The sequence below is a fragment of the Leptidea sinapis genome, chromosome 23 (assembly GCF_905404315.1).
Source record: "Leptidea sinapis chromosome 23, ilLepSina1.1, whole genome shotgun sequence".
NCBI classification, from domain to species: Eukaryota; Metazoa; Arthropoda; class Insecta; order Lepidoptera; family Pieridae; genus Leptidea; species Leptidea sinapis.
The window spans coordinates 7,484,793-7,500,780 of record NC_066287.1 but is presented as its reverse complement, the minus strand read 5'-3'; the positions used below and the strand labels follow the sequence as shown (position 1 = coordinate 7,500,780).

The window sequence follows — 15,988 nt, the reverse complement described above, 5'->3', positions numbered from 1 at the left end:
GGCACATGAGACTTGACATCTTATGTCTCAAGGTGACGAGCGTAATTATTGTAGTGCCGCTCAGAAATATTTGGGTTTTCTCAAGTATCCTGAGCGGCACTGCATTGTTATAGGCAAAAATATGATTTACACTACTGCACATGTTTAACTTAAATGTAAATATGTCCCAGTGTGTTGATTTAATTAATGTAGCCGACAATAGTGCTGCTATTTGGTTCAATCTGTTTAATATGCGACTGCCTATAAATAGTCCTTAACAGAGGTTACATTTTGATCCCTTTGTGTCTTCTACTTGTAACGTACCTTTGTACGAACAATGATATGCTTAAGAAGTATTTCCAATATGTCTATAAAAGGCACAGGAGATAATTATAACGACCTTGCTAACATATTTCTTCGCTTGTAGATTTTTTATATCAATCACTATACAATTGACTTTGGTATTTTCTTAACTCAAGTGTTACACATTTAAAAAACGGCCAAGTGCGAGTCGGACTAGCTCATAAAAGGTTCCGTGGCAGGATGTAAAAGAATATAAAAGTTCTTGTAGTTCGTTGTAACTTTAATCGGTGTTTTAATAATAGTATATGTTTTTTGAAATCAGTTATTGATAATAAGATTTATGACGTATTAAAATAACACTTACTAGATCTTATCTTATCTTACTAAATTTCATTAAAATCGTTGAAGCCGTTTCCGAGTTTCAGATTAAGTATATAACAAGAATTGCTCGTTATATAGATATAAGATTTTAGGTTAGTCCCTTTAACTTAAGACATGTTTTCATACATTTCTCAACGCTTAATACGATTCGTCATTCCGTTTAATACGCCTAATACGCGAACAACAGAAGAACAAGAACCCCTGATACTGCAGGGTTTTCCTGGATATTCTTCCATTGATGGCAATGTGGCGCCCTACGAAATTCGATCAATTGAAGATCTCGTGAATAACACACAAAAAGGAGCCTTAAGTGAGAATGATAAAAGCGAAGAGGAGTCAACTTTGTCAATCGCCCAGACATTAACAGCTATTAGTGATTTAAGACGACTTGCAGCTTCTTTAAATCAAAGCAAAGACACACCGCAAAAGCTAAATTATGTTGAAAATCTTGTAAATGCTTATAAGTACAGTAAAAACTCTTTATTCGCGGGGTATATGTTCTGTAAATATGCCGCGAATACAGAAACCGTGAACACGGAGTGGTAATTTATATGGGATTATAGGGGATACGTGCCTAGGTGACAAAAAACAATTTAATTTAAGTTTTTGTCCATACTTATAAATTATTAACTTCAGGCTTAGGTAACGGTTTAAAGAATTATGTAATTTTTACTTGCTTGGCAGTTTTGAAAAGCTCCTTTAGTTCAAACTGATATTCAGGAGTGGTTCACAATTTTTTTATCCGCGAATAGTGAAAACGCGAATGAAGGAAGCGCGAATAAGGAGTTTTTACTGTACATCAAAACCTTTTCGTTAAACCAAAATCACTTATTTTAAATAACGTTATTAAAATTACACTGTGTATTTAATTTAATCATGTTAATCTTAATAATAAATTTAGTGTAATCGCCTTAAGAGAGTTTTACTATTATTAGAAAATATTAAATACTGAAATGTGATCACATGGAACCTATACGCAGGCATTGTTTATCTAAGAACTAATTGCTTACGTTCTTATTTGCTCGAAAAACAAGATCATTATATTCTCCGTAAAATAATCATATTATTTTTATTGTATGCAAATTGTTTATCGGACAATCATTTTGCAATCGTTACATATAAATAACTGTATTAAAAGGTAGTCTAGTATCGCTGTTGTTCATTAAATTTTTATTAACAAAGAAAATTAAAAATAATAAACATGAATCAATTTTATGTATTTTTAATAAGTTTAAGGTTCTGTAGCCAAATAGCAAACAGCGGAACCCTTATGGATTTGTTATGCCTGTCATACACAGAGTATGTCACGTCCACTTTTTCCCAACTATAAGAACTAGAACTGTTGAAACTTGGTAAGTAGATGTATTCTGTGAACCACATAAACATTTTCATATAAAAATAAAAAAAAAAAACAATAAACTTTGGGAGTTCCCCATACTTATTACTGTACAATGTTTTTATCAAACCCATACGTGTGGGGTGTGAGGTATCTATGGATAGATCTTCACATCCGCTTATCGCTTTTTTATGGAAGAGGAGAACAAGCGTGCGAGTCACACATTCCATATCCATGTCGCATGGTCTCGGAAACACAACACAAGGAAGCTCATTCCACAACTTGGTTGTTAGCGGAAGAAAGTTCCTTGAAAACCGCACTGTGTAGGAACGCCACACATCCAGATCGGTCGGGATGATATCCTAATTTGTGGCGTGTCCTGCGAAGGTGGAATTCTGCGGCAGGAATTTACTAACACTATTTCAATTTATTAACACATTAACGTAGCTAAGGAAGCGACCACGTAACGCCAGGTGATCGACCCGAGCACAGAGCACTGGATCCCGTCAATTCGAACAGCTCCCTTCCAAGATTCTATGATCTATGCAGACATGATCTAGTATGATACACTTAATATAGCTAAACGAGTTTATAATAGCTAATTAATGCAAGCAAACTTAAAAGTTGAGTGGTATTTTTCCTACATAGGCAGGTTCTATAGCGCGTAGGCCGTTTCCGTATCTGACTTTACATACAACCTTCACACGTGGGTTTCGATACCATAAAAATATATCTTTTATGTGAATCTCCGAACAACCCAATGTAACTGGTCTATAACTCCAAAGGTTGCGACAACTGTAATTAATTATCCATAATATGCGTAAACATAACGTAAACAATTGCATAAGGTTAGACATTTAAGTATCTTTAAATTATATATACCTTGTTTATGGTTTTGTTTGTGAGGCATACGATAAGTATAAATATAATCAAACTAAATGAAAACTCCTAAGAAAGCGGCACATAAACTATAATAACATCGTCCACGCAAACAAAAATATTCATTACAAAAGTGCATAAAATGAAGACTACTGGGCCAACTATGTCAAATTTTTATGGGAACAATTGGCAAACATTTAGCATCAAACTAAAGAATCACGAAAATCGGACCATAAATCTCAGCGTAATCGCTGTACATACATAAAAATACTAATCGAGTTGAGAACTTCCTCATTTTCGAAGTCGGTTAAAAACAAACCACATAATGTTCAACAGTCATGCTCGGTAAGCAAGCGCGTATTATCCATAAACAATTTTATTTATAGTATGCTTTTATGCCTTTTTGTGTGGTTGTTGAACTCAAATACATATAAAACCTGAAATGGGCCGTTATTGAAGTGAAACTGATGAACTTACGGATGCAACGCAATAGTGACACGAAAATGTGGGACGCTTTTGTCCAAGAAGAAAGAGAGAGCAATTGAGACCGATTGAGAGAGAGAGTGAGAAAGAGCGAACGTATCATGAAGCACACAGCGCCGCTAGTAATTAAAGTTAACTTTGTACGCACGCATTTTTTTTATTTATGCTCTGCTCTGTATATGTTGAAAATTTAATGTTTCCAAGTAAACAAACGACATATTTACAAATACATTTCCATTTGGCCTTGAAGTTGATTTGCCTTGAAGGGTTCGGTTCGATCCTCGCCCGCCATGGACCAATGTGTTCTATAAGGTAGGCAACGCTCTTGTACTCACAGGATTATTTTAGTTTATTTAAGTGTGTACATTTATGGTAACAGCATGACGTATGCAATTTTCACCCCAGTACAATATATGCTTAAAATAAAAAGATGGCAGTTTTAGAGACAATATCGGCAATAGAAGTGCAAACTTAGAACTTTAATATTAAAATTTGAAACTTTATAACGTTTAAAAACAATTAAATTATTAATTTGAATTTATTTTAAAAACTTATTTTCAATTAAATTAATCAAATAAAAACAATATTCAACAATGCATCAGTAAACACACATTGAACTTTTCACTAAATACATTCAATTTCACTTTGATATACACAGCACTAATGTTGCACATTACGTCAGCTGTATAGCTACAGATATACTGCTATAAGCATTTCGGTGACCCGAACTTACGAGGATTCACGCATTCAAACAGTGTTTAACTATATATACACATTGTTTTTAATTATTTAGTTATCGCGTGCGCCAGTCATGAGCATATCGGTGACGCGAACCCATAAGATTTTCTCCTACCAAAAGTGTCCAACGCGGCTAAAGAAGCAAGTATCAGATTACATGTTTTAAAGAAAGCTTAATAAATTATATAGATTTTTGATTGAGAGATACCGGCAATGATGTTATTGATGATTTGATTCTGAAATACCAACGACAAAATAGACGAGAACGTTTGTATGTAAAAATATATGCTAACATTTCCTCTTAAGAACGCTACGAAACCAGGAATTTGCTTTGACAACCTTTGCGATACTATACAGGATTATTCAGATTTATATTCAATAATTTATTTATTTAAATTCATATTTAAGCTGTATTGATTCAGAAAATATACAAATTATTTAAGACTTCGACACGTGTTTTGCCTCTACACGAGGCATCCCCAGGACGTGTTGTCTCGCCAAAATCTGGCACGAGACTGAATCAAATGAAAAAAAAAAAAATTTTCAAATTCAAAATTTCTATATTTGGTATTAAAATATATTTGAACCGGAAGCCGCTCTTTTATACCCTCGTCCCATGAAAGGATGCCTCGTGTAGATGTAACCTAAATGTAACAACGCACATGGTATGAGGAAAAGGGAGTATTTATTGCCAGACATACTAAATTGTTTGCCTGTAAATGTTCGGAAAGTATTGAGAAAAAATCCAGAAAAGGCAAAGATTATATTAATAAATTTTGCGTATTATTAGGCATGTTAATATAATTAGTGTAAGAAATTAATGTTTATTAATTAATTAGTGTAAGAAGTGGGAGGCATCCTTTGCACAGGATGCCGGCTAGATTATGGGTACCACACCTTTTTTGACGTGAACCAGTAATGTGTAAGCATTATTGTGTTTCGGTCTGAAAGGCGCCGTAGCTAGTGAATTAACTGGGCAAATTAGTCCCCAATGAAAAACCTTATATATGGTTTCTTGTGGGTGACTTTATATGACGTGTCATATTTGTAAATACTTTTTTATTGAGTACAAAAAATAAGAAAAATCCGAACAACATAATATATGCAATGATCAATCACTTGTAAATAGGTCAATGGAAATGTACAATAATTTGATATTCTAATACGTATCTCCTAAATTGTTTGTTATAAAATGTTTCTTAATAATATTGAGCAACACTCAGAAGGTCAATAATTAACAAACACAGTTGTAGGTGACGCAATTGGATCAAAAACGATGTGTCCCTCAAGTCTACATCTAGTTGAGATGATTTCGATAGAAATAAATTAATATTAATAAGTGATTAGAAATCTATAATATATTAGTTATAAGTTACATTTGTAAGAAATAAGTTCATAAGTCGAACGAATATCTAATATATATAAAATCCCGGTGTTTGTTACCAAGTTCCTCTGAAACGGTTGAACCGATTTCTAAGAAATTTTATGAGCATATCGGGTAGGTCTGAGAATCGGCCAACATCTATTTTTATACCCCTAAATGATAAGGATCACCCACCCCTAATTTTTTTTGAAATAATTTTTTATTTTTATTTATTATGATTCAGCATTGAAAAATACATACAATTTTCGCCCTTGTATGATCTACAACTATTATTGTATCGCGATTTTGATATTATTCTGCTCCGCTGTAGGGTTGAAATTATTGTTAATGTACACAAAAATGTATAAAAAAAAACAACACAATATACTAGAACCTTCCTCGAGAACCACGCTATCCATTGTTGAAAACAACATGAAAATCGGTGGGGTAGTTTTTAGTTTATAGCGAAGAGACAGACAGACAGATGCAGCGGAGGACTTTGTTATAATATATTACAGTGTTTACAAGAAATACAAATGTTTGTAATAATAAACAGTAATTAGGCGGCAAAACAATCTGTCAAAAAAGTGATTTAAAAAAAAAAACTTATTAGCTTTAGAACGAGGAAATCCTGCCAGTGTTTTGGTGTATATATATTTGCTATTTATTTATATATGTTTAATAACTATTCATTATTTATTAGTAAATAAGCTTCAATTTCCTGCACAAAAAAAAAATCGTTTAGAAAATCTGATTGTTAAGGACCTTGATATGAAAACTCCACAATATTTTAGGATTAATATGACATAGTATTTAGTTTCAATGTTTAGTAGTTAATACTTTTGACCATAAATATAATTATGCAAATTAAGCTGATAGAATACATTGTTACTGTTTTAAAGTGAATAAATTAAACAAAATATTTTTTGAAAAAAAAAACTTCAACAGAAGGTAGTTACTGCAATTTTTATCTATTGATCTTTTGTTTTTTTTTTTTTAAGTGAAAACTTCTTTTTAGCTGCGTTGAGCACTTTTCTTGGGATGGGTATAAAATGTTAAACTCGCGTCAGGACACGCGACCTGATCGAAAATGCGTAAGACAGTCGTTGAAAGTTGATTTTTTTATAGATAACTTTAAAATGTAAAATAATTGTAATAGTTCTGAAGTGTCAATTTTTTATGTAATATGAATTACCATTGTTGTGTACGTTAATTGAATATTGTATTTAATCACATAGATGCTAGTACTTTTATACTGATAAATTGTGCAATTCATGTGAAATTATTCCCTAAACATTGCATAATCTTCGAAATGCACAATGTTAATGTTCAAGTTTTCACTTCTGCCGGCACTCCCGTAGTGCAACTCGTATTTTTTTATATTTCAGTTACACACCACTTAAGATAAGACCCTTAAGTAACAATAACTTAAAATAAAGACAAGTAGGTAGCGTTATATAAACTCCTAGATGATCATCTGAATTACAGAAATATAATTAGTAGAAATATATTAAATTAAATGAGTTATAGTTAATGATAATATAATCAGTGTTACTTACTGAGTGGAATCTGATATTGTCGAAATTGAGCATAATTGAAGATCTGTTAAGTTATCCGCGTCGATGTTTTCGTCATTATCGATAAAAAGCGTGTCCGATTGTGTTGTACCGGTTTGATTCAAGGTTTTAAAACCCAATTGGTGGTCGTGGTGACTTCCGTCAATTTCTGGCAAAATATCCGTAGTATTTTGCAAGGGCAATACCGAAAGTCCGATATCACTGTCACAAGCTTGTTTATAAACACCCGCTTGATAACACTCCGACGACAAAGCCTCAATTTGAGCACTTTTCTTACACGATAACTTCCTTAATATAGACATCACGTAAAATATTAACCAATTTAAACTTTTAAATCACTACCACATACTACTTAATTTACAACATTTATATATTTCAAACAACATATCTGAGTGTATCTATAATACGTGTTAGCTCATACTGTTCACGATAATAAATAATCGCTCTAAAATATTGTTTAGACGAAACAAAAACTTTTGACGCGGATACAGGTTTTTTTATAGACCTCTGATTTCGACCGGTTTAACAAAGTCGTTAGTACAATCATAGAATATTATTAATAATCGAATAACAATCACATTTTAATTGATAACAATTAAGACTATCGTAATGTATAAATAAAATAGATTTTAATACTCGCCTCTGTCAGTTGGACGCTCAATACGAAGGTACACTAAAGACTGGTTAGTCAGAGCACGTTTGTGCGTCGAGGGAAATCCGTATAGCGGTTGTCTTCTTTTTTTTTTAAAACCAAGGAGACAATGTTTACTCATTATACATACATTACATTAAAAAGCCTAAGGTGAGTAATGTCGTTGAGGGAATTTTTAAAGCGCTTAACGCTTAACGGACATAATTAAAACGTGAACTAGTTAAATTATCGATCTATGTTTACTGTCATAATTATTCGATTTATAAAATGTAATTGTATTAATTATCATTGTTTACGTCACTTGTTAGAGCTAATTAATTATTTTTATGTAATTAGGCTTAACTGATGTATACACAGGTACACCATTTTACTTTTGTTTTCTATACTAATATAGAAAATAGTAGTTTATCCAATGCATTAAAATAACGAACAATTTAGATATACTTTTAACTAATTATATTGTATCAACCTATACAAGCAAGCTAAGCTAGGTAGTAAAATAAAATCATAAACTGAACCACTGAACCGATTTTGATGAAATTTAGTACAGAGATAGACTAGAGCTTGGGAAAAGGCTACCTTTTACCGCGAAAAAAAGGCTTGGAGGGGTTGAAGTGTGGGATGGATCTTTGTATCATACTTCGTCATTATTGAAGATGACACCATGAAACCTTGAATTTAGGCACTTGATACGATATAAATAAATATTTGTTTTAGCATTTTTGAAATTTCAACCCGTTTGGGGATGATATAGAGGTATGGAAGTCCGAACAAAGTCACTCTTTCTCGTCTTACTTATGCATATTGTATACTTTGCCTAACTTCAAAAAGGGAGGAGGTTCTCAATTCGTCGGCATGTTTTTTTTTTATGTTAGTTACCTCAAAACTTTCGACTGGGTGAGCCGATTTTGATAATTCTTTTTTTATTTGAAAGCTGGTGCTTCCCGTGTGGTGTCATCCAAGATAGGTTTGTAACATTATACATAGTTATAGGTGAGATGTGCTTGAGTCGTGAGGAGGCGAGAGGCGAGAGCGGGTCGCGGCGGAAGGACACCGACTCCAAAAATGACAATAATCGTATCTAGAATTAGATTAATTAATTAGGTTGTATAAAAATACGCAATTTTTTTTATACTTTTTAATGCATATTATATCTATTGTTTTGTAATAGTGTTTCTGAAGTCTAATCTAAAAATTTTTGCTAAATATGTTTAACGCCCATATATATGTCAAGGCTTGCAGTTCAGTTGTACTATCAAATATTTTAAAAGGTAGCGACGAAGATATTTCAGAAACATAGCTGTGCTTATCCCGTACATGAAATCTATATATATCTAGTCACCCACAAGATGGATCGACGATCTGGTCAAGATCGCCGGAATACGTTGGAAGAGGGCAGCGCAGGACCGACCGTGGTGGAAATCTTTGGGGGAGGCCTTTGTCCAACAGTGGACGTCTTCCGGCTGATGATGATGATGTACCTACTGTTTTTTATGTAAGAGGAAGACAACTTCTTGCAACACCAGAGTAGGTAATCATAGGAGGCCGCTGTGTACATTCTTTTTTTAAGGTTACGACAAATTACGTAACGTCCCGGATATACCGCACAAGGAAACTCATTCTGCAGCTTGGGTGTACGTGTAAGAGAGTTCGTTGAAAACCACACCGTGTCGTGCAAAGGCGGAATTCGGAGGCAGGAATCAGGTGTAACAGCTCTTAGGAACACTCCCCATGATAAATGCGGTAGAAGACACACAATAAATCGACGTCTCTACGCAACACCAGGTGATCGAAACGTTCACAGGGCCATTAACATAAATGACTTTCTTAATGATACGACTGATAGGGAAAAGAGCGACCGCCCTCTGGCTACTTATATTATAAATAACTTTGATCAAAATTATACAGAAAAAAAAACAAGTACCCCGCTTGGTTTCTTGCTCTCTTTATTCTCGGATCATACGCATTTATTTCTGAATGTGTAGTATCTGAATGATTTTCAATAAGTGATTTCATATCCTATTTGGAACAAAAATATTCGAAATTTGATATTATTCTAATTAGTTTAAAGTTTACTAGAGAGTTACAAGATTTTATATTATGAAAATCATCGAATGATTGGTCGTGCCTAAATATATTTGTATTATCATTAAGAAATATAGAGAATAAAAGAGGTCCCAGCAGCGAGCCTTGAGGAACACCTGACGGAATAAACATCCATATTGAAGCGTATTAATTTATAGAAACTACTTGTGATCTCTTTCTCGGTTTCTAATGTAAGACGAAAACTATCGGAACAAATTTCTTTGTATTACTGCGTTGGAAAGCTCTTTTACAAGTATAATTTACAATAGCCATACTGTTTTCGTACACGAAACATGACCTCATATACAGTTTTATAAGCGTGTATGTAAACGCAGAGATTGCTTATCATGTAGCAAAAAATAATATTACCAAATAAATTACTGAGCGATTTAAATAAACCAAATGCCAAATTGTTATTTAAACAGCGAGCAGTTTGATATTTCACATTTTGTACACTTGGTATTAGTCTGTTTTTTACAGCACAATAATTTATGCTGTGATTGTTGTTGATATGGAATAAGACTAGCGAGCTATAAATAAAAAAAGTATCACTGGACTCTTAAAGTTTAAACTACAGAATCAAAAATAAAAGTAAAAAATCGGCATGAAACTGTGTCGAGGACAAGGCTGTGTTTTAAGGGACGAGACGAGCAGGACGTTCAGCTGATGGTAATTGATACGCTCTGCCCATTACAATGCAGTGCTGCTAAGGATTCTTTAAAAACCAAAAAATTTCGGAGCGGCACTACACCTATTGCGCTCGTCACCTTGAGACATAAGTCTCATTTTCCCAGTAATTTCACTAGTTACAGCCCTTCGGCCGAAACACAATTATGTTTACACATTACTGCTTCCCGGCAGATATAGGCGCCGTTGTGGTACCCATAATCTAGCCTGTATCCTGTGCAAAGGAGCCTCCCACTGGCGTGTGTTTTGCGTGAATACGTGTAAGTCTACCTACACATTGATATTTTGTTTAAGCATATAATATTTTATGTGTGGTTTTATCATTTTGAACGCTAAAGTCCTTCAGATTTTGATATTTTATTGCTGTTGAAAACATTTCCTACTAATTGGGTTAGAAAAGATACCAACAAAAGTTTGCTACTGCAATAGTTCATAGTATTACTTAGCAGTGGTAAGTACCTACGTGCCTTTTAAGACTTTTTGTAACTAATTCTGGTAGGCTTCATAAGATACATAATAGCTTTAGGGGTAAATGTATACACTTTTATAATAAAGTCCCAGTCACTGTTCAGGCATTATCTATAAATAAATTTAAATATTTTATTAAAAAATGGCTCTGTCGTAAATCCTACTACCCCACTGCTGAATATCTAAGTGATCCGACAGCCTGGGACTAGATTATGATTATTTTATAGCAATAGCAACGACAGTACAATATTGATATTTGATTAAAAAAAGCGCAAAAAAAGGATGCTGGGAGAGTTTCTTGCGCCGCTTCTTCTCTCTCAGAGCGCCATTTGTTTCCGAAGCGGTAGTAGTGTCTAGTATAATAGAAAGTACATTATAAAGTATTCTAAAGGAATCAATTTTGAGAAAATAAATGCCTTTTTGCCTTTTAAGACGTTCACCTGATTGTAAGTATACGCCCTGACCATTACAATACAGTACCGCTCAAGATTAATAATGTTCTTCATGTTGATAAGCACATTAATAAATTTGCTAGAAGCTGTGCCAATCATAATATTAACACGAGGAACAAACAGAAGCTTGTTATGCCTACTACTCTATTAAGTCGAGTAGTAATGCTTTTATTGGGCGATGTATATGCTTTTTTTATGTGTTATGAGATTCAAAACAATTATAAAAAACGTTCGTGTGGTTAAGTTTACTATAACGTTAATATTTTTTAAAGACACGACAGACTGGGAACTAAATATATATATTTTTTTTAAACTAAATTTATATTTTTAACTAAATTTATATTTTTTTTAATTATTTATTTATCAAAAAAAAGTGCCGCAAGGCTCACATCAAAAATGAGTAGTTCTATATAGAACCCCGAAATCCCGGTAGGTGCAAGCATTAATATGATGAATATGGATGTTAGTTTCCGAGTCATGGATGTTTAAATGTATTTATGTGTGTTTATATGTATTAGTAATTTAAAAAAATCAATGTCGAATATTTTTTTTCAACTTTTGGACAGGTCGCCATTAAGCTATTTAACATAAACAATAGCTTTAACCGACAAAGAGTGGACGGTTACGGTTAACAATTAAAGTTATGACATCAACTTAAAAATTTTTACTTAACCGGTACTTTGTACACATTTGTTATTGCTAAAGTTTGCTGATGCAACCCAACTTTAGTATTTTGAATGATAAATCACTCAAGTTATAACTAACACACTAAAATATGTTTTATATAAGTAATATTATCTATTTTTATCCATTATACTTAACAGCATGTATATTTCTTGCTGGTAAAATAAGAAAATAAAACTTTCCAATCATGACGACCTGTATAGCCGAGTGGTTAGCGATCCTACCTACTAAGCTAGAGGTCCCGGGTTCGAATCCCGGTAGGTGCAAGCATTTATATGATGAATATGGATGTTTGTTTCCGAGTCATGGATGTTTAAATGTATTTATATATGTTTATCTGAATTTATGTATGTTTAAGTAAGTATATTGTATTAAATATATCATTGTCTTGTAACCCATAACACAGGCTATATATGCTTAACTTGGGGCAAGATAATTTGTGTAAATAGAACTACTAGTCTAATAGTCTATATAGAACTACTCATTTTTGATGTGAGCCTAATATAAATATTTATAAAGTGATATTACTTTCAATTTCTACAATTACAAATTTATTTAAATTACTTTTAGTTAATGTAAAGACCGTTACTGTTCAGCCTCATACTACCAAAAAATATTATACTTAGCATGCCTATATAAATACACACATCAATATATATATATATATATTAACCTGTTAAATGGTAACATTAGCGAAACATAATAATAATAATATTGACACACTTTTTACACAAATTATCTTGCCCCAAGTTAAGCATATATAGCCTGTGTTATGGGTTACAAGACAATGATATATTTAATACAATATACTTACTTAATCATACATAAATACATATAAACACACATAAATACATTTAAACATCCATGACTCGGATACTAACATCCATATTCATCATATAAATGCTTGCACCTACCGGGATTCGAACCCGGGACCTCTAGCTTAGTAGGTAGGATCGCTAACCACTCGGCTATACATATTAAGAGATTTGGCAAAAACTTGCCAATAGATTAAAGTCAATCAAGGATTATAACCATAGACTTGCAATATACTAGCGTTTAGACAAACAAAGCCTTCGAGAGAGAAGAACATCTCTAACGGAGATACAGCGAGATAAAAAGGTAAGTAAATCTATAGTTATTGTAGTCGATTTTAATTGACAAGTCGTAAACAGTTAACCACGCTTGACATTAGCACCTTAGGCTGGGTTGTAGTATATTAGCTGTTATAGTTAAAGTTTAAGGCAAATTTTAACGCTAACATTAACGATGACCTGATCATAGACTACGGAATGACGTATTCCTTGCCATAGTTAAAGTTAAAAAGTGAAATATCTCAATAAATTATTTCATTAATACTTAATTTATTTGTATATAATCAGTAATTGATGATATTAGGTTAATATTAGAACTGGCTGTTTTAATTTAAGCAGTAAGCTGTGTCAGAATCTTTTAGAGGATTCATATTATGATTGTAGATAAAGTCTTGTATGCAACTGTTTATAATTAGGTATTTAAACACTCATGTGATACTACTATATAATATAATTTAAAAAAATCAATGTCGAATATTTTTTTTCAACTTTTGGACAGGTCGCCATTAAGCTATTTAACATAAACAATAGCTTTAACCGACAAAGAGTGGACGGTTACGGTTAACAATTAAAGTTATGACATCAACTTAAAAATTTTTACTTAACCGGTACTTTGTACACATTTGTTATTGCTAAAGTTTGCTGATGCAACCCAACTTTAGTATTTTGAATGATAAATCACTCAAGTTATAACTAACACACTAAAATATGTTTTATATAAGTAATATTATCTATTTTTATCCATTATACTTAACAGCATGTATATTTCTTGCTGGTAAAATAAGAAAATAAAACTTTCCAATCATGACGACCTGTATAGCCGAGTGGTTAGCGATCCTACCTACTAAGCTAGAGGTCCCGGGTTCGAATCCCGGTAGGTGCAAGCATTTATATGATGAATATGGATGTTTGTTTCCGAGTCATGGATGTTTAAATGTATTTATATATGTTTATCTGAATTTATGTATGTTTAAGTAAGTATATTGTATTAAATATATCATTGTCTTGTAACCCATAACATAGACTATAGATGCTTAACTTGGGGCAAGATAATTTGAGTAAAAAGTTTGTCAATATTATTATATTATTGGCACCGATCATTACAACAAACACTGGTAAATTCGTTAACGACGATCAAATAACCCACTCTAAGCTTGGTAGTTGGTGGTCTACTGAAACGTGAAATTGGCTAATTTGTGGTGTCCCATTCACAGAAGCCACAATCTAAAGCATCGTATTGAATCACTAAATCTACTGAGTGTTCCATGAACACTCGTAAAAGTGTTAAAAATTGTTAATAAGCGTTCCATCTCTTAGATACCTATAGATAGACTCAAAAAATGTAAAAGCGTCGACAAAATTAGCAACGAACAAAATTCAAGAAAAGCGCGTACACCTTCCTTAAAGGCCGGCAACGCTCTTGTGATTCCTCTGGTGTTGCAGGAGAGTGTGGGCGGCGGTGATCACTTAACACCAGGTGACCCGTACGTTCGTTTGTCCTCCTATTCCATTAAAAAAAAAAAATTAGCAACGAACACTTAAACAAAGTCAGTGACATATTATCGCGAGCTTAAGACTTAGCAGTAATGTGTTAACATTACTGTGTTTCTGTCTGAAGGGCGCCGTAGCTAATGAAATTACTGGGCAAATTCTCATTTGCCTAACATCTTATGTCCCAAGGTGGCGAGCGCAGTTGTAGTGCCGCTCAGAATTATTGTTTTTTTTTCAATAATCCTGAGCGGCATTGTTTTAGGCAGGGCGTATCAATTACCATCAGCTGAACGTCCTGCTCGTCTCGTCCCTTATTTTCATAAAAAAAGCTGTCATGCACACTAAAGTAATAAACCTGGCCTGTTGTTATGCGTTGCCTAATCGCTAGAGGATCTATCTAAGTTACACCTAATAAAAACTTAAGAAGTCCGCCAAATTGTTAATAAGAAAAAAGCGATACATTAGGCAAGATAAGGTACTATAGACATTTCAACCGAAGAAAATACACAAAAATTTTACACTTTTCTATAAAAAACAGTGTGTGTGTACTTATGTATGCACGCAAGAAGTTATACTTCTTTGGCCTAACATAGCAAAAATCATTAAAATTATTTATTCCTCGTGCTATTCTACGTTTGTAGAAATAACAATATTGTAAAAATCTTGCAACAATTGGCTTTGACAATTAATTATTAAATAACGAATACGGCTGTACGGGCTTGAACCCTTTGCCTATACTAATAATGGACGAAGAAACCAAAAAAAGACATCAGCTCTATAAAGTCACATAACACTCGACATCTTATACAACTGAGAAAGAGTATCTAATTCTTTTATAAATCACGTCAATAACTTATATTTCGATGCGTTTTCCAAAACGGTATGGGAATCATTCAATCGGCCGGCGTTTGTTTCTTAATATGCTGTTAAATTCTTTTCAGGAAAGATTTTGCCTTTCAAACCTGTTAAAGTAACTAATACAGACTTTTTTTTATGAAAATAAGGGATGAGTAATTGATACTATCTGCCCATTACAATACAGTGCCGCTCAGGATTCTTAAAAACACCCAAAAATTCTGAGCGGCACTACAATTGCGCTCGTCACCTTGAGACATAAGGTGTTAAGTCTCATTTGCCCAGTAATTTCACTAGCTACGGCGCCCTTCAGTCCGAAACACTGTAATGATTACATATTACTGCTTCACGGCAGAAATAGGCGCCGTTGTGGTACCCATAATCTAGCCGGCTTCCTGTGCAAAGAAGCCTCCCACTGGTAAGACGCATTTATTACTTAATATTTTGTCTATATTTATAACACTGTATGTAATATGTAGGTACA

At 33.2% G+C, this 15,988-nt stretch overlaps 1 protein-coding gene across 3 annotated transcripts in view; it reads right to left on the bottom strand.

Annotated features, from left to right (window-relative positions):
- LOC126971163 (multiple C2 and transmembrane domain-containing protein-like) overlaps nt 1-15,988 on the bottom strand; it is a 112,637-nt gene that overhangs the window by 48,707 nt on the left and 47,942 nt on the right. The window contains exon 1 of one of the 3 annotated variants that reach the window (XM_050817328.1): nt 7,680-7,712. The exons of 1 other annotated variant lie outside the window; for it this stretch is intronic. Coding sequence is in view for 1 of the 2 variants with exons in the window: in XM_050817325.1 (XP_050673282.1) it covers nt 7,022-7,341 (320 nt within the window). In the remaining variant the exon portion in view is untranslated. Of the gene's footprint in view, nt 1-7,021; nt 7,398-7,679; nt 7,713-15,988 lie in introns of those variants that run through there. One more of the 3 variants, XM_050817325.1, reaches the window with a different exon arrangement.